Source organism: Quercus lobata, chromosome 8 (genome assembly GCF_001633185.2).
Source record: "Quercus lobata isolate SW786 chromosome 8, ValleyOak3.0 Primary Assembly, whole genome shotgun sequence".
NCBI lineage: Eukaryota > Viridiplantae > Streptophyta > Magnoliopsida > Fagales > Fagaceae > Quercus > Quercus lobata.
In genome coordinates this window covers 61,504,724-61,529,681 of record NC_044911.1, presented here as the reverse complement: position 1 = coordinate 61,529,681, position 24,958 = coordinate 61,504,724, and the positions used below count along the sequence as shown (strand labels likewise).

General features: G+C 37.4%; 1 protein-coding gene across 1 annotated transcript; it reads right to left on the bottom strand.

Moving 5' to 3' along the window:
- Positions 1-5,884: 5,884 nt before the first annotated feature.
- On the bottom strand, positions 5,885-9,465 carry LOC115957468 (mannose-1-phosphate guanylyltransferase 1). The gene is made up of 5 exons (XM_031075711.1): positions 9,077-9,465; positions 7,824-7,957; positions 7,218-7,280; positions 6,894-7,133; positions 5,885-6,808 (listed from the first exon to the last, which is right to left on the bottom strand). The coding sequence occupies exons 2-5, from the start codon at positions 7,932-7,934 to the stop codon at positions 6,137-6,139; spliced, it is 1,086 nt and encodes a 361-aa protein (XP_030931571.1). The 5' UTR covers positions 7,935-7,957; positions 9,077-9,465; the 3' UTR covers positions 5,885-6,136.
- Between the last annotated feature and the right edge of the window lie 15,493 nt (positions 9,466-24,958).

Genomic DNA, 24,958 nt, shown 5'->3' with positions numbered 1-24,958 from the left:
AAAAACCAGAGCCTCCCAGCCCACCTCCAGGAGTAAGATTCCAGGGGTGAAGAAAACTTAACCATGTATGAACACCACGGAAAACCCACCGCCTGGTGACCAAGGCCTAGCCTTTCAAACCCACGCTCTACAAATGATATTGTATAGGCCTTTTTTACGTGCGAATCCAACCCTGTTGTGGTTTGATACGAATCGTGTCCCTACACCCATAAATACCTAAAATGATACAAATACCCCTAATCTTCCAAAATTACCAATATACCCTTGGACATCCAAAATTATCCCCAAAATCTCTAAAATTAGCAAAATACCCATGAAACCTCTAAAATGACCAAAATACCCCTGATATCTCTAAAATTACCAAATATGCTTAAAAACCATGAAAATGACCAAAATACCCCCTAAAACCCAAAAAATTACCAAAATACCCCCAAAACTAAAAAAATTACCAAAATACCCCCAAAACTTAAACAATGACAAAAATACCTCCAAAACCTAAAAATGACCAAAATACCCCCAAAACCCAAATAAAATGACCAAAATACCCTTAAAACCCAAAAAAAATGACCAAAATACCTCTGAAACCCAAAAAATGACCAAAGTACCCCCAAAACCCAAGAAAATGACCAAAATACCCCCCAAAACCTAAAAATGACCAAAATACCCCTGAAACCCAAAAATTACCAAAATACCCCTGAAACCTAAAAATGACCAAAATACTTCCAAAACCCAAAAAATGACCAAAATACCCCTGAAACCCAAAAAATAGCCAAAATACCCCCGAAACCCAAAAAATAGCCAAAAAACCCCAAAACCTAAAAAATAACCAAAATACCCCCAAAACCCAAAAACTGACCAAGATACCCCCAAAACCTAAAAATTACCAAAATACCCTCGAAACCCTAAAAATGACCAAAATACCCCCAAAACCTCAAAAAAAAAATACCAAAATACCCCCGAAACTCAAAAAATACCAAATACCCTTGAAACCCAAAAAATGACCGAAATACCCTCGAAACCTAAAAATGACCAAAATACCACCGAAACCTAAAAAATTACCGAAATACCCCAAAACCTAAAAATTACCAAAATACTTCTGAACCCTAGAAATTTACCGAAATAACCCTAAAACTAAAAGATGACAGAAATGCCACCGTAAACTAAAAAATGGCTAAAATACCCTTAGAATCTAAAAGATGATCAAAATAACCCCGAAACCTAAAAAATTACCGAAATTCCCTCGAAACCTATAAAATGAATGAAAGACTCTTAGAACCTTAAATTTTTCAAAAATATCCTTGAAACATCCAAAATACCCTGAAACCTCTATTTCGATAATTTTAGATGTTTCAGGTGTATTTTGGTCATCTTACATGTTTAGGGGCATTTTGGTCATAATTTGGGTTTCAGGGGGTTTTATCGATCATTTTTTTAGGTTTTGGGGTTATTTTGGTAATTTTTTTAGGTTTTTGGGGGTATTTCGATCATTTTTTAGGTTTCAGGGTATTTTGGTAATTTTTTAGGTTTATGGGGTATTTCAGTTATTTTTTAGGTTTTAGAGGTATTTCGGTCATTTTTTTAGGTTCATGGAGTATTTTGGTAATTTTTTAGGTTTAGGGAGTATTTTGGTAATTTTTTAGGTTTAGCGTGTATTTTGGTAATTGTTAGGTTTTGGGGGTATTTTGGTCATTTTTTAAGGTTTTTGGGGTATTTTGGTCATTGTTTTAGGATTTGGGGTTATTTTATTCATTTTTTAGGTCTTGGAGTATTTTAATCATTTTATAGGTTTCAGAGGTATTTTAGTCATTTTTTAGGTTTCGGGGGTATTTTTGGTAATTTTAAGGTTTCAAAGGTATTTCGGTCATTTTTAAGGTTTAGGGGGTATTTTGGTCATTTTTAAGGTTTAGGAAGCATTTTGGTCATTTTTTGGGTTTTGGAGGTATTTTGATAATTTTTGGGTTTTGGGGATATTTTGGACATTTTAAAGGTTTGTGGGGGGGGGGGTATTTTGCTCATTTTAGAGGTTTTGGAGGTATTTTTCTCATTTTGTGGGTTTTGGGGGTATTTTGATCATTTTTTGGGTTTTGAGGGTATTTTGGTCAGTTTTTGGGTTTTTGGGATATTTTGGACATTTGAGAGGTTTTGGGGGGTATTTTGCTCATTTTAGAGATTTTGGAGATATTTTGGTCATTTTGTGGGTTTTGGGGGTATTTGGTCATTTTTTGGGTTTTGAGGGTATTTTTGTCATTTTTTGGGTTTTGGTGGTATTTTAGTAATTTTTAGGTTTTAGGGGTATTTTGGTCATTTTTTGGGTTTCAGAGGTATTTTGGTCATTTTTTGGATTTTGGGGGTATTTTGGTAATTTTTGGGTTTTAGGGGTATTTTGGTTATTTTTTGGGTTTTGGAGGTATTTTGGTCATTTTTTGGATTTTGGGGGTATTTTGGTCATTTGTTGGGTTTTGGGGGGTATTTTGGTCATTTTTTGGGTTTCAGGGATATTTTGGTCATTTTCTTGGTTTTGGGGGTATTTTGGTAATTTTTAGGTTTTGGGGAGTATTTTGGTCATTTTTTAGGTTTCGGGGGTATTTTTGTCATTTTTTGGGTTTTAGGGGTATTTTGGTCATTTTTTGGATTTTAGTAGTAATTTGGTCATTTTTTAAGTTTCAGGGGTATTTTAGTCATTTTATAGAAATTTAGATTTTATGTTGTTTATTTAAATTTTAGATGGGTTTAGTGGGTATTTTTAGGTTTCGGGGGTATTTTGGGTTTTGATGGTATTTTAGTAATTTTTAGGTTTTAGGGGTATTTTGGTAATTTTTGGGTTTCAAAGGTATTTTGGTCATTTTTTGGATTTTGGGGGTATTTTGGTAATTTTTAGGTTTTGAGGGGTATTTTGGTCATTTGTTGGGTTTTGGGGGGTATTTTGGTTATTTTTTGGGTTTCAGGGATATTTTGGTCATTTTCTTGGTTTTGGGGGTATTTTGGTAATTTTTAGGTTTTGGGGGGTATTTTGGTCATTTTTTGGATTTTAGTAGTATTTTGGTCATTTTTTAAGTTTCAAGGGTATTTTAGTCATTTCTAGAAATTTAGATTTTATGTTGTTTATTTAAATTTTAGATGGGTTTAGTGGGTATTTTTAGGTTTCGGGGGTATTTTGGTTATTTTCTGGGTTTTGATGGTATTTTAGTAATTTTTAGGTTTTAGGGGTATTTTGGTCATTTTTTGGGGTTTCAAAGGTATTTTGGTCATTTTTTGGATTTTGGGGGTATTTTGGTAATTTTTAGGTTTGGGGGGGGGTATTTTGGTCATTTGCTGGGTTTTGGGGGGTATTTTGGTCATTTTTTGGGTTTTAGGGGTATTTTAGTCATTTTTTGGATTTTAGTAGTATTTTGGTCATTTTTTTAAGTTTCAAGGGTATTGTAGTCATTTTCTAGAAATTTAGATTTTATGTTGTTTATTTAAATTTTAGATGGGTTTAGTGGGTATTAGTGGGATTATCCATTTAGACCCATCTAATTAAATAACAAAATGGTCTTTACCCATTTAACCCAAATATTCAAATGGGTTGGGTTAAGACTTATCCAAATAAGGTGGGTAATGGGTGGGTTCATGGATATGGATAAAAATTGCCACCCTAGTCATTAGTCTTCTAGTTAATTCAACAGAAATCATTTCACTCATTCATTGTATTGGAGTAGTGCTAGAGTTACAACAATTATGTTGTCTACCATGATTTATTTGCAGAAATATCATAATTGATTCCCAGAATTTAAGAGTACAATTTTTTTTTTGAGAAAAAGAGTACAATTAATTGTTAAGTGTTTTCAGAATTCTAATAAGACGGAGTTATTAGTTAGACCACTTGTATCAGTGTTTGCATATATCACATTTTAGCCAATCAAACCCAAAATTTATACAAATTAGGCCATGCAAAATTGTATTAAAATTATATAAAAATACATGGTTGTTACAGCAATCGTGTCAATTTGCACTAGCATTATTCATTTTACATTTAATTTTTAATATTTCTTTACGTATCCATAGATAAAGAAAGAGAGTTGATAGTAATTATTATGTGTGAAGAAAGAAAAACAATTAAAAAAAAATCAAGAAATTTGATATTTTAATAAAATGAAGTGTAAAATAGATAATTTGACGTGAGGTATTTTAAAAAGTGAGTATATAAATTTGAAAAAGTAAATTCCAATACTAAAATAAACCTAAAAAAAAAAAATTTATACTACTTATACGAATTCTCTTACTAGCATTTTATATTTAAGCTAATAGACTTTTTTTTTTTTAAATTTTATATATATAAAAGAGGATAGTTTTATTTAGTGAAAATTTCTTTTGAAAATGTATGATCAATGATGTTGTTCAGTCATGTGACTCTCAAGTCTCAATGAACATCAAGTGATAAACAGCGACGTGTCCCACTTAATTTAATATTTTGACAGTGAAATTTTCAATCTTCCACAATGAATTCTTGTCGAAAAAGAAAAACCAGATTTTCTTAAATTGAAAATATTTAAAAACAACTTCTTTTTATGTGGAGCTTGCCTTGCTTGACAGTGATAGAGGCCCAGGTCCCAGGACTTGATGTCCTCGCCCTGCTTTGTGGGTTGTAAGCCAGTAGTTCAACTTTGTCTTGGCCCAATACTCCACACGGTGATACTTTTTGGGCTTCTTTTCTGGCCCATCACTGCACACCAAGGGTCCACCATGAAGGACTCTTTTTTACATCATCTCTCTTCTTATAGGTGATTGGACTTTGGACATGGTTCCATAGTCCATACTCCCACGAGGAACTGCACGTGTTTTAATTTTTAGTTTAAGATCAGGCCACTCATACTGATTGCTCTGTGTACTTTATTACTTTCCAATTGTTTTCTATATTTTCTTTTCACAAAAGAATCTACTCAGCAATTATTGAAGAGATTCGGCCAGCTAATCAGCTCACATCAAACATTTTCCATAAGCCATTAATCTGTAGAACCTTTTATACTGACTGACACACTGTGAAGTATGGATGTGGAATGAACAGTCCAAAACTTTTGGCTCTTTTATTATATTGTTAATTTTGCTAAACAATGAGATAGAAAAATGAAATTTTCAGGTCAAGAAAACATCAACCCAGATCTTTAGTTAGTTCTAACCTATGATTCAGAAGAAGAAATCATAGGGCTCTAATTTCTATTCTAGACCAATATTCGATACATTTTAGGTGGGGGAGAGAGGAGTTGAATCTTACATGTTTTTGTTGAAATTTTGAAATACCAAACAATGTCATTGAGCTATACTTTTGATACATATTAGTTGAAATAAAACATCTGCTTCATTTTTGCTTTGTATCCCATTGATATTAGGATCGTCATGTTTTCCTAAAGCTTGTAAAAGCTATGCAGGAAAAAGAATGCATAAAAAACTCGACCCCACTCAAACAAGCAATTTTATGAGTGCCTATTCATACATTGCATTACAAAATGTCACATAACTTTTAATTTTTTTTTTTTTAATAAAAAAATGTCATGCTCAAACGCATACTTCTTGTTCACCCTGTGTCTCTATCCAAAAAAAAAAAAAAAAAGGAGTTCTTCACCCTGTGTTGCATGTGTCAAGAAAGCATTACTATTCAGAAAATCAGACAAGAGATGATAAAGAAAGATCTGTATAGGTCCACCCTATAAAATATCTATTGTCGTTATGATTGAGATGAATAAAGAATTCAGAACCTATGCTACCGACATTGGGACACAGGATCTTCAAGAACACATCACATAATACAAACATTGAAAACATTGCAACAACCATCTGATTAAAAATGTTATTAAAAACAAAATATTCATTGAATATTCATCTCGATAAGTTACACAAAGCTGGAGAAAACAACAAATAATTTATTTCTATATATACAATTTTAAGATACACGTCACACCAATGTGCATTTTATGCCCTTCAAAAAAAAAAAAAAAGAAAAAACACTGACCCTTCCAATAATTTAACTCAGATTTGAAGAAACTGACTTTTACAAAGAAGAGAAAAGGGGAAAAATAGAACAAACATGTTTCAGAGAATCAGATGCAATAACTTTACTACTTCCTAAACACAATACACAAATTTCACAAACACTCCCTGCTCACATTACAATCTCTGGCTTCAAAATGCTTGCTTTGATCTCTTTGTGGGGCAAAACCACACCACCATTACTGTAAATTTCATCACACACATGTACATCTTCACCAAGAATGGTCATGTTCTCCACACGGGCCCATTGCCCAACAGTGGAGTGCCAGCCAATGATGCTGCTGGAAATGCAAGCATGCTTCTTGATGCGGACTCCCCGCATTACCGTGCAGCGAGAGAGCCTAACTCCCGACTCAACAACACAACCGGGGCCAATGGCAACATCGGGCCCAATCAGACATCCCTCGCCAATTTTGGCAGTCTCATCCACTATAACATTTCCCACAATGTGGGGGCCATTGGCCAACTTTGATGGAGAATTCTTTCTCAATGAGTCTAGGTAGAGTCTCAGCCCTGTAATGTAATCCCTCGGTTGTCCAATGTCCATCCAAAACCCTGGTAGCACCATAGCATAGAGCTTGTTCTCTGCTGCAATTTTTGGGAAGACCTCTTTCTCAATTGAGGTGGGCCTCAGTTCAATTCGATCAAGAACTGAGGGGTTCAACAAGTAAATTCCAGCATTTATTTTGTTACCAACAAATAATTTTGGCTTCTCTACAAATTTCTCAACTTTTCCAGTAGATTGTTCCATAACCACCACACCATATTTTGATGGCTCATCCACCTACACAATAAGAAGAAATTACTTGTTATCACCTTTCCCCGCATGTTTCACAATGTCTTCAAGTAAGATATATTTAGAGTGTTACCTTGGTCACCATTATTGAAGCTTCTCCTCCATGGGACTTGTGGAATGCAATCATTTCCTTAAGAGGATATTCACTAATAACATCACTGTTGAGAACAAAAAATGGCTCACCAGAATCATCTAGTAGTTTGTCCCTAGCAAGAGCAAGAGGACCAGCAGTGCCGAGTGGCTCAGTCTCTTGTGAGCATGTGATCTTGATCCCAAGCTTTGTTTCAAAATCCTTCAAGAAGTTCAACATTACCTGCAGAACTTAAGCAACATTAATGTCTGCAGCATTAAATCATCACTATACCATAGCAGTAAGAAGAAAGGCCATATTCTTTACCTCTGGTTGGTAATTGATAGCCAAAACCACTTCACTGACTCCAATAGCCTTAAGAGCCTCTATCTGATGAAAAATTTAAAAGATATGTCAACTTACATTTATCACACAAACAAACAAGGGAAAGGCAGGTAAGGTGGGGGAAAGGAGGCTGTACAACCACAACAGGGATTAAGAAAGTAATAAAACAGAATCTATAGTAATGTTTGCAATATATTATAGCATTTTCTTCACAATCAAACAAGTTCATTAATGTTATTTTAATTTTGTATTCATTTTCTAAGAAAAATTGGAAAATTTTCACCATCAATACCAAAAAAGAAATGATATTTATATAAAGAATTCAGAATACCAAGTCAGAGGTTGAATTTCAAAACTTCAGGACTTCAGGATTATAGGTGGACAAGGAACATGGTGAAAAAATATTCAATATCATACTTGGTCAACCATTGGAACTTTTCTTAACACTTTACCCAATTACAAATTTCACATTAGTAGCTTCTCAATTACAAATTTCAATCATGAAAATCAAAATAAATATTTCTCTAACAAAAAATTTCACAGAGAATATTTTCCAATTGATGAACATAGTTGAACATAAACTAATACCTGATGAAGGATCATAGGTTTGTTAGCGAAATCAACAAGAGGCTTAGGGAAACTAAGTGTCAATGGCCTCAACCTTGTTCCAAACCCTCCAACGAGAATAAGTGCCTTCATTGTGATATGCCCCTTGCTTTTTCCTGATGATTACACGGTCAGAATGTTAGCAACAGTTTTGAACACAGAATAATAAAGAATCCAAGTCAAAGTTCGGATGGCAGATAAATCCCCATTATCTCCTATACGTAAAATATCGCCACAAACAAATACATGCCTACAGAACAACCAAAAGCTTCACACAAGTATTATAAGATAAATCATATTGCCGAAAACAGTTAGTGAAAATCCATCCACAAATGATTTAGCTCGAATTATAAAACCGAGACAAATTCCAGCTATGCCAAAGGCCAGAGCTGTCAACAAGGCAAACCCGTTTTATTTTGTTATTAATCAATATAGGAAATGGAATCTAAACAGGATATATTACCAAAAAACAACTACTGCTTCAAGTAAATGACGCGGTCTAAAATGTTCTTAATTATCTTTCATAGACCAGACCATTTGAACCATTCTAAATGTCCAAAAAACATTCTTTCCTTATTTCCACAAAACCCCAAAGACTGTCATACATTTCAAACTCCATACAATTAGTAACATGCAGCAACTTCAGAGCCAAAAACAATTGAACACGGACTTTCTAGAACATTCTCGTTTCTACACGCTAATACGATTCTTATTTTGCCATTCTGTTTACTCTTAAAATTATGATTTGAACCAATAAGCAACAATTAAGCAGCATCTATATCACAATTTAAAATTTTTAGAAACACAACCCTTATTGGTTGGGTTTGGCTACAAGAATCATAATCCTCAATTAATCCGTTTGCATGTAATAAATATAAGTTCAATTGTGTGCCAAACAAACACAGATCAAAAGAGAAAACACTGTAGTGCGTAATTCAAGCTGAATTGTAAATTTTAGCTACAAAAATCACAAACCAAAGAAAGAAAACATACAGAGCAGCAATATAGTTACCAGATCTGACAAAATAAGCAAAATGAATTCAAGCAATTCAACATGCAAATCAAAATGAGCTCAAATTCAGCACAAAAAATCCATTAAAAAACTCGTAAAATACGCACATTCAAAACAACTAAACGAAAATTCGAACCACATTGCGCGTAGAGCTCAAAGCAAAAAAAACTAAAACCATCAGATCCGACGAAACTCGTAACAAAAAATCAACATGCAGAATTACCTTTAGATCTCAGCAATTTCGAGCTCAAACTCAGATCCGGGCGGACGAGTCACGAAACCACTGAGTCGACTCGGTGAGTTTGAGTTTGAGTTGGAGACTGGCGCTCTAAATTTTTTTTTTTTTTTTTTTCTTTTTGATTGGGTTTGCTAAGATACCTCCCTAACGGTCGTTAGTACCGTTCCGTCAGGGACTGGTCTGAGCTGTGAAAAAACTGAAAACAGAAAAGAGAGTCTTGGTTGTTGAGGTCAGAGAAATTGGCTATGGGGTATGGCTATTTATACCCGCGTGAAACTGACAAGAGTAACATGGCATTTTGGCGGACTTGAATTAAAAAAAAAAAAATTGAATTTTGTTGGAGTGAAGGTGGGGCTGGCTTTTTTTTTTGAGTTGTTAAAGAAAACACGGTCAGTTTCACGTTGGCTGAGAGAGAGAGAGAGAATTGTTGGGTAGGGACTAAGGTAAGGCTCTGTTTGGAAAGTGCAGTTTCGGGGTGGTTTCGGATTTTTGGTTGCTTTTGCGTTTTGTGGATAAAGATAAATTAGTACTACGGATACGGGTTATAGAAGGAAAGAGATGAGTAACGGTGGGTCAATGTTGGCTGTAATTGTGGTAGTCACAGTCATTTGAGAAACCCCTACTTTTTAGTTTAAAAAAAAAAGGGGGCTTATTATTATTATTATTTTGCTTTTTGTTAATGAGTGCATGAGGAAGTGCACCTTATCATTTTTGGTAATGCAATAATTTTTCTTTAAAAAATAATATAAATAATTAATGTCAAATTTTGCACTCATTATATTCTATATTATAAAAAGTTTGGCTTAAAAACCGTGATTTGACCAAGTTGATATTTTGTGTTTAGATGCCAAGTTGGTGTACCAAATTGCAACAATTTTTTAGATGGAAATAACAATTTAATTGTTCTATTAAACTTTTTTTTTTGAATGAAGCAACAACTTAATTGTTCTAATAAACTTTTTCTCTACTGTTTTATTAATTCTTTTAATAGACATAGTTAGTGTCAATTTAATTATAGTAAAATTTTCAACCCTATTTAGCTTAGATCGTAATCTATAATTTATATTTATCTATATATCAATTTTTTTTTTAAATTTTGATTCTGCAATTATTATCTCCAACTCAAAAGCAAATTCATGGATCCCAATTCAAAAGAAAATAATATCTCAAAATTTTATTTTTTTTTTGGATAGATACAATATAATTTGAACATATGTTATCTGCTCTATGATAATTGTTCTTTATTATCAGTTTAAGATACCAATTAATTTTTAATATGACCAAAATTAAAATCTCATATTCTTATTCAACAACAAGAGACTTTACTAGTTGATGATTTATGAGGAAAATTAAAAGTTGAGAAAATGAAGGAATAAAAAAACAAAGTGAGGGTGACTTTATATATATATATATATATATATATAATGTGATTTATATCCTATTAGAGTCTCATTTGAAAAAAAAAAAAAAAAAAAAACAAACAAACAAATAGAGAAAGAGTAGATTTATTGCAAAGCTATCAATGGCTATCAGCTTAAAAAATTTCAATGCTCTAATCTACACAAACCATCTTCACTTGAAGAGATTCTAAATGCCAATAGAGCCTTATAAGTTATAACTCAAATGCGATTTTACTAACTTTTTTTCTTTTTTTGAGAAAGCGGCCATATTTTAAAGTGTTTTGGGAGACTTTTATTTTATTTTTCGAAGTTCCTAATGCCCAAAAGCATAAATAACATCCTAGAAAGATCATATTTAATAAACCTCTAAACTCTAAAAAATGCTTTAAAAAAACTATGCACAACAACCATAAACGGATTAACCCTATCCATATTATATGTACAAAATAATTTTAATGATACTAAAGGGTTCAACTCAATTCTAAAAAAAGGGGGTTCAACTCTTAATAGCTAGGGTTGTGTTTTTAATTCATTGTAGTTTAAAAAGAGAATAGAGACTATTAACACAGCTATATATATAGGAAAAGGTAAGTACATCATCCAAATTTGGTGGTAGTCTTATAAACTATGTTGGTCCACTTTACAAAATATTTTTAATGATCCTAAAGGGTTCAACTCGATTCTTAAAAAAAGAAAAAAAGAAAAAAAAAGGGGGAGTTCAACTCTTAATAGCTAGGGTTATGTTCTTAATTTATTATAGTTTAAAAAGAGAATAGAGACTGATAGGGGTATTTTGGACAAGAATTTAATACCACTAAACGCATCATGCAAGGAAGTTGACGACACCTACAAACCCGTCAACTCCACAAAAATAAACGGAAGACCCAGAGTGACGAGAGCACAAGGGACAGCCTCGCAATGATACCCAACAGATGCCTCTACAAGCCGACGAGAAACCCTCGGACAAGGCGAGGGGCAAACTGGGTGAAGAGATTGATGGGTCCAGCATGGCTTAACATGGTCCCCACGAATACCCATACATGGAAACATCTTGCATAACACGCAAGATAAAACCCATTACTCACCAATATCTATCTCACGTGGAAAGGCACCCTAAAATCTTGGAAACCCTAAGTGCCAAATCCTCCTAGCAAGAAAAGATCCCTACCTCAAAGGGATTTCGATTCACCCTTTACCACTATATAAGCACCAGACCTCCACTTTTCTCAAGTATGCAAAAACTCTCTAGCTCTCTCACTATAAAGTTCTTAGAGGCGTCTCATTCACTAACTTGACTTTTGGAGGGTTTTAGGACGGTACCACACTAGTGCCTTCTGTTTGATCCATTTGTTCTTATTCACAGGTACCCATTAGAGCGACTTGGAGCTTACAACTCACTGACAATTTTAGCACATCATCAACGACTATTAAAGTTACTATATATACAAAATATTTTTAATAATACTAAAGGGTTCGACTCAATTCTAAAAAAAAGGGGGTTCAACTCTTAATAACTAGGGTTGTGTTAAAGACTACTAACACAGCTATATATATATATATATATATATATAAACTATCTTGGTCCACTTTAGATTTAATTGATCTATCAAACTAAAACATAAATTTCAGTCTCTTTGTAAAGCACAAGCTCTATTACTAGTGCATATGAATACTTAATATATAAAAAATTATTATCTTCAGTGTGATAGACTAATATAAACTTTTTTTTTTTTTTTGCTAAAGATTAATATAAATAAATGAGATTGGTATTATAAATGAAGGATTTTGTTAATAGAAGCCATAGAAAATACCTTTAGAGTTTGTTCTTTACATTTTTCTTTTAATTTTTCCAAAAAAATGGTAACAAAACATTTATAAAATAACTTATTAACAAATATTTTAAAAATACCAGTTAACTAAACCAATATAAGGTCCAATTAACGAATGTATTAAGAGTGAGAAACTCAACGCAATTGAGCTACTTTTTATCAGCAACAGAGTTACCTCCAATCATAAAGTCTTTATCTCTCATATTGGATTGCTTATTTAATTTTATCTTGAACCTGAGTTCAATAATAAAATTTAAATATATATATTATTTGTTTAAGCCAAGCACAAGTCTTTTATATATATATATATATATATATATATATATATAAAGCTCAAATTTGCTTACAAGGATGAAGAAGATTCCACATGGATAGAAATAGCAGAATTTTTTTGTTTTAATGAGAGACCTATAATGAACTCCAACGCAGATCTAAGTTCCAACATGAATTCCAGCTAATTTATCCCTCGAATATTCTTCTTTCTTTCTTTTTTTCTTTTTTCTATTTTTTGAGAGAACCCTCGAATATTCTATATTCTTTTCGTATGCTAGAAAATTTGGCACCGAGTGGTTAAATTTCAATAGACACTGTCAAAACAGGACGTGGTCTAGGAAATAAATTAAAATATCTATGCAACCAACATGGCAAAACTATATCCATATATGGAACTTGCATAGAGAACTAATCTTGTTGAACTTTGATTCTCGAATTTTTTTTAATTTGTTCTTAACCAATGGAAAGCGTCTCATAAGTCATGCCCAATCTAATTTCCTAGGTGTTGACCAGCTGCATCACCCTCGGGAGTATAAAAATCTAATTTGTGTTTCTGTGGGTACGTCAAAATTCGCAAAATTAAAACTACTTTCTTAAGTGCAAATCGACCCACCAAGGCCTCGTGTAGGCGAGTTGGTACCCGGATTGTATAAAGACCTAATACTCGGGGTTCAAGCCCCTGCATTTACATAGCAAAAAAAAAAAAAAGTGCAAATCAACCCATAAATCACGTTCTCCTCCCTGAATAACCGGCCGCACATTTTAAAAATGGAGACATAGTTCTCATTCTTTTTTACTTGTGGACACTACCATAAATATAATGAATAAACTCTATTATGAATGTGAGAAAAAAAATAAGTACAATTTTTCATACTACAAAAATACTTAAGAATTATTCTTTAAAATTTTAAAAATTAATACTATTTACTTTTCTTTCTTGATCTAAGTGTGTGTTTGCGTAGCAGCATGCGTGCGCATTTTGTGTTTTTTTTTGGGTCTCGTGCACTGTTCATGGACCAACAAGTACGGAAAAAACACAGCAATAACTTTAAAACTGGGTCCCATAAGTACTATTTATAGTTTAAAATTTATTTTATTACCGTGTTTTCAATAATAAGTTTTCAGTTTTTAGTTTTCAGTAATAAGTGATATCCAAACAGACCCTAACACAACCTGTGAGCCACTAATCAAACCTGTGGGTACATCAAAGTATGGCATATGTACGTTGCTGTACAATAATAACATGTTCAATATTAATAGAAATTTTTTCTAAGTCAGAAAATCTCTAATGTTGGTTTTAAACTAATCTTAGTAAACCATTAGTGTGTGAGAAAGTAGTAAACCATTAGTAGATCAATAAATTTGCACTTTTTTATTTTTATTTTTTAACTATTTCTTTTCCTTTCAAATTGAAAGGGTGACACTATATAAAGTATAGGATACGAGATTAGTCATTAGCTCAGTCGTAAAATAAAAGATGAGACAATGAGATCGGCTTTAAAAAATATTCATTATTATCTTAATATGTAGAGCTTACATTATAAATTGGAATAATTTCGTATTTATAAAAAGGAAAAAAAAATTCAGATATAAGATAAATCCGTAAGCTGCATGCAAAAGTGCAAATAGCCTAACATAATATTAACAATTCATATGGGTTGACCTCTCGGTGTGCGGTGTGCCCTTTGACAATATAGCAAGGCATAGATTTGGGCGGCCTAAAATTGGAAACCTCACTTTATGAGTGTTTATTGCTTATTATACCAAATAGTGAAAGTCAATGAAATACGATCATTTGAAGCAAAAGCAACAATCAAAGCTTAGCAAACCTTATCAGAACGCATGGGTTCAAAAAGCAGTATAGACTATCATTTCTTGATTATTAATTGGCGTAATGAGGACCAAAAGGCACCCTTTGACTTTCTCTTCGAATTTCTAAATCTTTGAGGAGCAAAAGACACCAAAGCATTGTTTCTCTACGGGATTGGCGCACAGATGATAGAGCACAGCTAGTTCTGCCACATGGAAATTATAGTAGGGGAGAGGATTTCTTATTGAATGAATATTCATCCTCTCACATACTATGATACTCACATATCTAAAGTCATTTTGTGAGAGACTTCTATGTGTTAGGAATATATTTAATTTTCAAATAAAGCAATTAGAGAAGAACTAGTGCCACCACGGAGGAATGGCATTGGCACATATGAAGGGAATATAACTTGTCACGTTACATTTTAAAACATGGAAATGAGGTCATAGCATCAAAATTCACAAATATAATTGAAGTGTGTGAAAAATTCTTGCAATTACAAAGATTTAAACTAGTAAGATAACAACCAGAACTTAATGACAAGTCTCTTATAAAATTATAAGGCTGAAGCAACATATGGAAATAATGATCTTCTATAACCGTCGAAACTTAGATGAGTCACTTTTCGATTCAGCAAAAAAGAAAAAAAGATTCATTTCAAAAATCGAACACACACATCCAAGCCAATCACATTTCACTTGTCAATCTCTGGCTTAGGATTATTGTAATACATTAATGCAAGTATGTAGTTCAATTTATCGTAGTTGTTAAACTTTTATTTATGTATTGTTGTTAACAATTTGCATAGATTCATAAATTGTTTGATTCCTTAGTTGTTTTGTAGTTGAGGTGTTTTCCATCAATCTAATTGTAATTCAACATTTTCTTTAATAATCCACGTAGTTTGATTTAAAACCATTAATATCGGTAGAATAGAAGTCCTCTTATTAATGTGAAATGAATCCACAATCCACAATTATATTCCACATATTAAAATTGAAAGATGTTAAAACAAGAGGTGAGAAGTGAGATGCATATCGCTGCCTGATATCATTACTTCACGTGCATAGATTTCAAAGATTTTTCCTTGTATTTATTTAATGAATTCTTTCTTTTTCTTTTTTTCGTTTCTTGTGGTTGGGATTGGGCGGCTCAGCTGGCAACTGGAATAATGTTGGTAGGGTCAGTTGAAAATCTACCCATATGGCTTGTTTATGATCATATTTTGCTTTTCGAAAATTTATGGTAACTATTGTTTTGAGCATCAATGACAACAAATAAATGGTGAGATAGTAATAGTTAACCAGCTAATTAGATTCTGAAAGATAATGACTTATAGTAGTGATGGAAATGTAATTAATTATCAGAAAATGTCACCTTCAGTCCTGCGAAGCCTGAATGTATAATATTTGTTGATCAACAGCCAGGGCTGTCAACTATATATCAATATAATGCTTGTTGAAACAGCTATGACAACTACTCTGAATTAGTATGACCATCAATGCATTGTGTTGGTGGCTTTTCCTCCTATTTCACCTATCTTTGCAAGTTCCTTCTTTAAGCAGAATCTAAACTCAGTTTGTATCATTTACCAAACATAGGTCACAAATCACACTGATCATTCCTAAGTGACCATATACATTATCAAATAATAAAGAAAGAAGATAGCTAATTAAGAAAATTTGAAAATAGCTTGCTCATCTTATGCAAATTAAAATTTAAACAAAAACAAAAAAAAAAAAGAATAAGAATAAGAACAAAATTGTGAATTACAAAAATAAATATACTTTTGTCTAAGAGAAGTTCTCTTAGAGAACAGTAATACAGTATACTTTTGTTGGAAGGAAGAATGTAATAGAACATTTTAGGAAGGGAATAAAAATAATAATATTCTCCTAACCCCCCCCCCCCCAAAAAAAAAAAAAAAAAAAAGCTTTGATAAAGTATGTGTATATATATATTAAAGGTAATTACAATGGCAACCTCTTGTTAATGTCAAGACTCATTGCTCATTAGTGTCCTATTAGAAAAACTTAATTTTATTGCCTTCTTTGGCTTAATGATTAATTTAGGTTAAAGTATATATATATACATTTCTAGAAGATAGTTAAAATTTTTTAAATCTAGTAAACATAACATTGTGGCTCAAAAAACGACAAATATTTAATTTTATAACCCCATAGTATAAAAAGACTATAATTTTTTGCTCAGCTATCCATTTGAAACTTTTTTTTTCCTTTTCTTTTTTACATAAATTCCTGGTATCTATATTATAGAGAATTTGTTAAAGGGCGTTTGCTCATTCTAAGCACGTTAATCAACATAATGGAACAACATCTATATATGTTAAAGATAACATATAAAATCATGTTTAAATGTTTGTTGAATAAAAAATCAAACAATTCTTTTTATTAGTGAGTTATACACAAACTCTGTAGATTTTGAATCCATCACCTCACCCCTTCACTTCATTTTTTATGGCGGGAAGATATGTCATTTCAGTTAGTGCTTATTGACATAACAATAAAAATCAATTACACATATAAATGGTAATAATATATAAGTTTAGCATATTAAGTAAAATGTAAATTATGTTGTTCATAAAAAATAAAAAGATGTAAATTATGTGATCACTTAAATGATCGACTCTAAATACCATTTCATGCATTACAAATCTTACATGTCCTTTTTGTTCCATTACTATGATATTTCTCTTTCTCTGGTATCATTCTCTTTTATATTTCTCTTAAAATTAAAATTATAAGAACTCAAGCTATAGACTTCCATTGTCACTACTCGTTACTCGTTAAGGGGAAAATATCATTTTCAAAGAAAACTAATTAAAAAAGCGAAAAGCCTTTAACAATTCACACGTTTCTCATATTCAAGAGAAAAAAATTCAACAATTTCATTCTTTCATAAAAAAATATATTTCTATGTAAACCATGTGATGTTTGGTAGATTTGTCAGCAAGCATTTTGCTTAAGTTTTTCGACAGTCAAAAGAGGGGATCTGTTTAGTTTTGTTGCTTTCGACAAAGAGAAATATTAGTTTTAGTATGACAAATCTAATATATCAATTGGATATATAATTTATAAGGTGGCCTTGATGGATAGCTTGCCTATCGTGGGCCGAGGTTGAATTAGAAGACTTTTAGGCCTAACTTTCCATCATTACCTAACTTTTTTAGCCCAAAAGAAACAAGCTATAATGTTTTTAGATTATATCAAAATAAGGACGAACCACCTTTTCCAACGAGATTGCTACCTAACAACCACTTTTATAGTTGCCTAATTCCGATTTGTTTTTCTTAATTACTTACCTTGACCAATCATTACTAATTTTACATTGCTAATGGAATATTCGATATATCAAAAATTTCAAGGTCTATATATATATATATATATATATTCAACTATCAGTATAGATGTTAATTCAATAAGAAAGAAAGAGAACAAGACATATATATATAGATGTTAATTCAATAAGAAAGAAAGAGAACAAGACATATATATATATATATATATATGTCTTGTTCTCTTTCTTTCTTATTGAATTAACATCTATACTGATAGTTGAATAAGAGATTTGAGATTCAATTCCTGTCTACATCAAAAATCGATTAATGTCTTATGTAATGCCCCAATTTGATTAATTGTGTGATGTGTGTGAGTATGTGATGAGTCCTACATCGGGTATTTACTGGATAGATCTGAGATTTATTAACAACTACATGAGTCTCAATTATGACTAGTCATTTTGAGGTATAGCGCAGATATGACTAGCACTTTTTCTTAAATCGTTACTGTACGGCACCGAGATCCCTGTCCCATACGGGCCCTGGGCCCAGCCTCATGCCGTCCTTGGGCACAGGCCCATATAGGCCCTAGGCCCGGTCCTATGCCGGCCTTAGGCACAGGCCCATTAGAAAGGTTCAAATCTCCTGAGCCCTTCTTGAAGCTTCCTTGATGAACAAACAAGTGTAAGGTATTGGGGTCCAAGTGGTGGTCGGTCAAAAGTTCCTGGTCATGTATATAACCCGTTCCCGGGAAGGTGTGATTTGCACAGGAAACTGAATTGCCGAACATAATCGGGCAAGATGGAACCAAGTTCCAAGATCATAAATGCCGCACCGCCCTCCCACCTGAACATCCACTTTAATCAGAAAGTATTGGACCTTCAGTAGCACTAACGGTGGCTGTAATCATAATCTCCCCACTAACCTTGGCTATAAATAGAAGAAAGTTGGGAGAAGAAGGGGATTCAGAAAATTTGAAGGAAAACAGTGAAGGAGTGAATATCCACAGGGCGTTGCTTTGAGTCTCTCTGCCGAGAACGACCCATAATAGGAAATCTTCAAACCCACTACAAATAAATTGTGAGCCCAAAGTGATCTAAGGCCCATAGGTCTCATACTTGGTTCTTACAATTGGCACCCACCGTGGGGCCCTCCTACAAAGCTGTGGTTCGACTGAGACTCAAACGAAAAGAATTTATGAGGAGCGTTCAGGAGAGCGTGCACCAAGCGGCTCCGTGGGATCTTCTCGGGGGTCAACATGGAGGGAGAGAAGGCAAAAACGGTGGGAAGATAGGGAGCTCTCAAGAAGGGAGGAAGGGTCCGGACAGGGAGAGGGGTCGGCTCAGACACACTGGACGGTTTCGGACGTCTTGGCGCATCGGCAGCATGACGAAAGGGACCGAGAGCTGGAACGGTTACGCAAACTGGTAATGGACTTAGAGCTGGAAGCAAGGGGTCGGCGAGATGAAAGGAATCGCAACCCCCAGCAAAGGAGAAACCAGGGCGAGGGCTCCAGCCGGTCTAATACGCATCGATCCCGAGACCGGTCGCGTTCCCAAGAGTCGCACCGGCAATCACGGGAACCACGCCATCGGCGGAACCGTTCACGGTCGCATGGTTATGATCACCAAGGATCAGAATCGCCGGAGGAACGACTGCACCACAATGCCTCCATGGACGCAATGAGCCGGGCCTTGCGGATGGTGGCCCGGTCACCATTCTCCGATGAAATTGAACGGGCCCCAATGCCGAGCAGATTCACACGACCACCATTCAATTCATATGAGGGAAGGACAGACCCCGTGGAGCATGTTAGCCATTACATCCACATGATGTCTTTGCATGCGCACAACGATGCGTTGATGTGTAAAGTTTTCCCCTCCAGTCTCGGCTCCACTGCACTGAGATGGTTCAATGGGTTGCGGAAGGGTTCTATACACAGCTTTGCTGAGCTGATTCAAGAATTTGGCAGCAGGTTCGTGACATGTAGCCGGGTGCAACAGCCAGTTGACGCACTACTTTCCATGAAGATGAGGGTCGGGGAAACCCTTCGGAGTTATGCCAGCCGATACTGGGAACTCTACAACGAGATTGGGGGAGGAAACGAGAAAATTGCGGCAAGCACCTTCAGGATGGGGCTCCCTGAGGATTCTGAATTACGGGAGTCACTGACGAGAAGACCCCCCGAGGATATGAGGCAACTGATGAGACGCATAGAGGAGTACAAACGCCTGGAAGATGACTGGCTGCAAAGCAGGGGGAAAGCTCCTTAGTGGGGAGATCTCGGCAAAGCGTTTTGCCGACAAAACCGAAACGAGACTTCAGAATGCAGGGACCAGAGGTGCAGATCGACGGGGTCAATGTGGTGTTTAAAGAACCAGTGCACAAGATCTTGGAACGGATCAAAAACGAGCCATTCTTCAGGTGGCCGAACAAAATAGGGGGCGACCCATCTCGGAGGAACCAAAACCTATACTGCACCTATCACAGAGACAAGGGGCACACAACCGAGTAGTGCCGGGTATTAAAAGATCATCTCGGACAGCTAGCAAGGGCCGGGTACCTAAAAGAGTTTGTAGCAGATTTCGTTGACCGAGAAACCGGGCAGGGCGCCCAACAGAAAAGGAATCCCCTTCCACCACCCCTGGGGGTAATCGAAGTCATCCATGCCGCACCAAGAAGGGCAGCAGCGGCAAAAAGGATAGTGACAGTGGCCTGCGCGGAAGGAGAATCATCCAAGAAGAAAAAGAAAGTTAGACGGCTGACCATCTCGTTCGGAGAAGACGATTTCGAGGGGACGGTCCAACCCCACGACGATGCTTTGGTGGTGACAGCCCGGATAGGCGGATTCCTGGTGAAGAGGGTAATGATTGATCAAGGAAGTGGAGCCGACGTCATGTACCCAGATCTCTTTGAAGGGCTAGGGTTAAAGACCCAGGATTTGGCAAAGTATGACACGCCGTTGGTCTCGTTTGATGGGAGGGTTGTAATTCCCGAGGGGCAAATCTCTCTCCCAGTGGACATGGAAGGCAAGGGAGTTATAGTTACATTTATAGTAGTCCGATCATTCGCACCGTACACCGCAATCCTGGGAAGGCCGTGGATTCACGCCATGGGGGCTATCCCGTCCACCCTTCACGTGAAAGTAAAATTTCCTACTGAGAATGGAGTTGCCGTGGTAAGGGGGAATCAACAGGTGGCGAGACAGTGCCTTGTCGCCGCGGTTCGGTGGGAGAAGGAACAGCTCGGTCGAACTGAGGAGAACGAGAAAGAAAATTCATAGCAATTACAGAAACCCCAGAGGGAAGCTGGGGCGGATGTTGCCGAGGAGGTGCTGAAGGTAAGAATCCTCCCAGATGCTGACAAGTATTTCCAGATAGGTACAAGCATGAACGACCGAGAAAGGGTAGATATGTTGCTGTTCCTATTGCAGAACGTGGATGTTTTCGCATGGAGCCCGTATGAAGTGTCCGGCGTAGATCCCGAGTTCATTGTCCACAGACTCAACGTGGATCCGTTATTCCCCCCAAAGAAGCAGAAACCGAGAAGAGCGTCGAGGGAACACGTCGACGCAGTAAACCTGGAGGTACAGCGGCTGAAGGATGCCGGAGCCATAAAGGAGATATTCTTCCCGAAGTGGTTGGCAAACACTGTCGTGGTGAAGAAGAAGAACGGGAAATGGAGAGTTTGTGTGGATTTCACAGACTTGAACAAGGCATGTCCCAAGGACCCATTCCCGATGCCCAAGATTGACCAGCTAGTAGATGCGACGTACGGGCACCCGAGGATGAGCTTCCTAGATGCCTTCCAGGGCTACCACTAGATTGCCTTAGCGCCCGAAGACCGAGAAAAAACAGCATTTATCTCCCCGAATGCAAATTATCACTACGAGGTCATGCCGTTCGGATTAAAGAACGCTGGGGCTACGTATCAGCGAATGATGACGAGAATGTTCCGAGAAAAAATTGGATGCACGGTTGAAGTTTATATCGATGATATGGTGGTAAAAAGCAGAGTTGAGTCGCAGCATACCGAAGATCTCCGGGGAGTGTTTGAGATACTACGTCGGCACAAATTGCGCTTGAATGCCGGGAAGTGCACTTTCGGAGTGAGGGCTGGTAAGTTCCTGGGATATCTGATCTCTACTCGGGGAATAGAAGCTAACCCCGACCAAATAGAAGCCGTGAACCGCCTCAAACCACCAAGCAATCCCAAAGAGGTGCAAGTGCTCACTGAAATGTTAGCGGCCCTGAACAGATTTATCTCCAAGTCTGCCGACCGTTGCCGGCCGTTTTATCAGCTTTTGAAAAAGTAGAAGGGGTTCCGATGGGACGAGAGCTGCGATGAAGCCTTTCGAGAGCTAAAGGAATATTTGGCAAAGGCGCCGAGGTTGACGGCCCCGGAGCCCGGTGAGGATCTGTTTATGTACCTCGCAGTCACCGACCATGCAGTAAGTGCTGTGTTGCTAAGAGACCGGGGAGTGCAGATGCCGGTGTATTACGTGAGCAAAACCTTGGTCGATGCCGAGACAAGGTACCTGCCTCTTGAGAAGTTAGTTTTGGCCCTGGTGCACGCCACGAGAAAGTTGCCGCATTACTTCCAGGCACACACAGTGTTCGTCCTCACCGAGTATCCATTGCAGTCATTATTGAAGAGATCGGACTTCACAGGGCGGATTGCCAAATGGGGGACTCGGTTGGGATCGTTTGACATAAGATACCGACCTAGAAGCTCAGTGAAGGGACAGGTTCTCGCTGATTTCATCGCAGAGTTTACACCCAAGAATGAAGGCAAGGTAATCTGTAGTGCGGAGATTCGCCCGTGGAGGTTATTTGTGGACGGCGCATCGAATGCTATGGGGGCCGGGGCTGGTATAGTCATAATCACCCCTGAGGGTATACGACTGGAACACTCCCTTAGATTGGGGTTCAAAGCCTCGAACAACGAAGCCGAATACGAAGCACTGCTGGCCGGGTTAAGGGCAGTATTACATCTGGGCGCAAAGGACGTAGAGATCTACTCAGACTCTCGACTGGTTGTTTATCAGATCACTGAGGACTTCGAAGCTCGGGACCCCAGAATGAAAGCTTATCTCAGTACGGCAAAGCAGATTATCGGTCAGTTTGGAACGGTAAAGATATCCCAGGTAGCCCGATCACAAAACAAGCACGCTGACTCTCTTGCCACGTTAGCCTCATCGGCTACCGAGGATACGCCGAGGCTCATCACGGTAGAACTTGTAAGGGAGCCAAGCATCCGTGTAAAGAATGTTCCCGACCAAGCCGGAGTAGAGGTTGCGCAGGTGGCAGTGGCTGGTCCAAGTTGGATGGACCCGATCATAGACTTCCTTGTCGAAGATAAAGTTCCGGAGGATGAGGCCGAGGCCAACAAAATTCGACGAATGGCTCCCCGGTACTGGCTGTCTCCAGACCGAAAATTGTACCGAAGATCCTTCGCAGGCCCTTACCTCTTGTGCCTACATCCCGAAAGAGTCAAAGAGCTTCTGACCGAGCTGCATGAGGGAGTGTGCGGCAGGCATGCCGGGGGACGATCTTTAGCACACAGAGCAATGACACAGGGGTTTTGGTGGCCACAGATGCAGAAGGATGCCGCCGAATACGTTCGAAGTTGCGAGCAGTGTCAAAAGCACGCCCCAATGATCCATCAGCCTGTAGGACAGCTAAACCCTGTCAGCAGCCCGTGGCCATTTGCACAATGGGGGCTTGACATCCTCGGGCCTTTCCCCCGGGCAACGGGGAACCGCCGTTTTGTACTGGTGGCTGTAGATTACTTCACAAAGTGGGTTGAAGCTGAAGCCTTGGCTAATATCCGGGATTCTGACGTGAAAAAGTTTGTATGGAAAAACATAGTTACACGGTTTGGGGTGCCGAATTCGCTAGTGACGGATAATGGGCTGCAGTTTGACAGCAATGCTTTCCGGACCTTTTGTAGTAAGCTTGGCATCAAGAACAAGTATTCAACCCCGGCATACCCACAAAGCAACGGCCAAGCTGAAGCGGTAAACAAGACTATTTTGAACGGGCTCAAGAGAAGGTTGGACGGAGCGAAGGGAAGATGGGCGGAAGAGCTACCCAGTGTATTGTGGGCCTACCGCACGACCCCTAGGAGATCCACGGGCGAAACCCCGTTTTCCCTGACATACGGCTCAGAAGCAGTTATACCAACCGAGGTGAGCTTATGCAGTGCACGGGTCGCCGGGTTTGACCCCATACAGAACGCCGACCTGATGATGGAACATTTGGATTGGCTAGAAGAATGCAGGGAGGCCACGACCGTACGTCTTGCCGAGTATCAGCAGAAGCTGGCCCAAAGGTACAACCGAAATGTAAAGAGCAGGGAATTCAGTGCCGGGGAACTAGTGTTAAGAAGAGTAGTGGGGAACATGCGGGACATGACTGCAGGGAAGCTCGCTCAGAGTTGGGAAGGACCATACAGAGTCACAGCCATTGCGGGTGCAGGGGCCTACTACTTGGAAGACCTTGACGAGAGGCCGCTCCCCCGACCATGGAATGCCAACAACTTGAAGAAATTCTACGCATAATCATCGGTGTAAACCAGAACTTGTATTCCATTGAAATTAAGAGCATGATGAATCCTTTTGTATATGCTGTTTTTCACTCCTTAACCGTACGCCGAGAGAATCACCATCAAATCTCTAAGGACAGAAACCTGACCCTCGGTTTGATCAACATCACCGAGCAGGTGGAAACCTTACAAACAATCTCTGAGGACAGAAACCTGACCCTCGGTTTGATCAACATCACCGAGCAGGTGGAAACCTTACAAACAATCTCTAAGGACAGAAACCTGACTCTCGGTTCGATCAATATCGCCGAGCAGGTGGAAACCTTACGAATAATCTCTAAGGACAGAAACCTGACCCTCGGTTCGATCAACATCACCGAGCAGGTGGAAACCTTACGAACAATCTCTAAAGACAGAAACCTGACTCTCGGTTCGATTAATATCGCCGAGCAGGTGGAAACCTTACGAATAATCTCTAAGGACAGTAACCTGACTCTCGGTTCGATCAATATCGCCGAGCAGGTGGAAGCCTTACAAATCAATATCTGAGGACAGAAACTTGACCCTCGGTTCGATCAATATCGCCGAGCAGGTGGAAGCCTTACAAATCAATATCTGAGGACAGAAACTTGACCCTCGGTTCGATCAATATCGTCGCGCATGTGGAAACCTTACAAGCAAATAGCCTAAAGTAGAAAACACGATTCT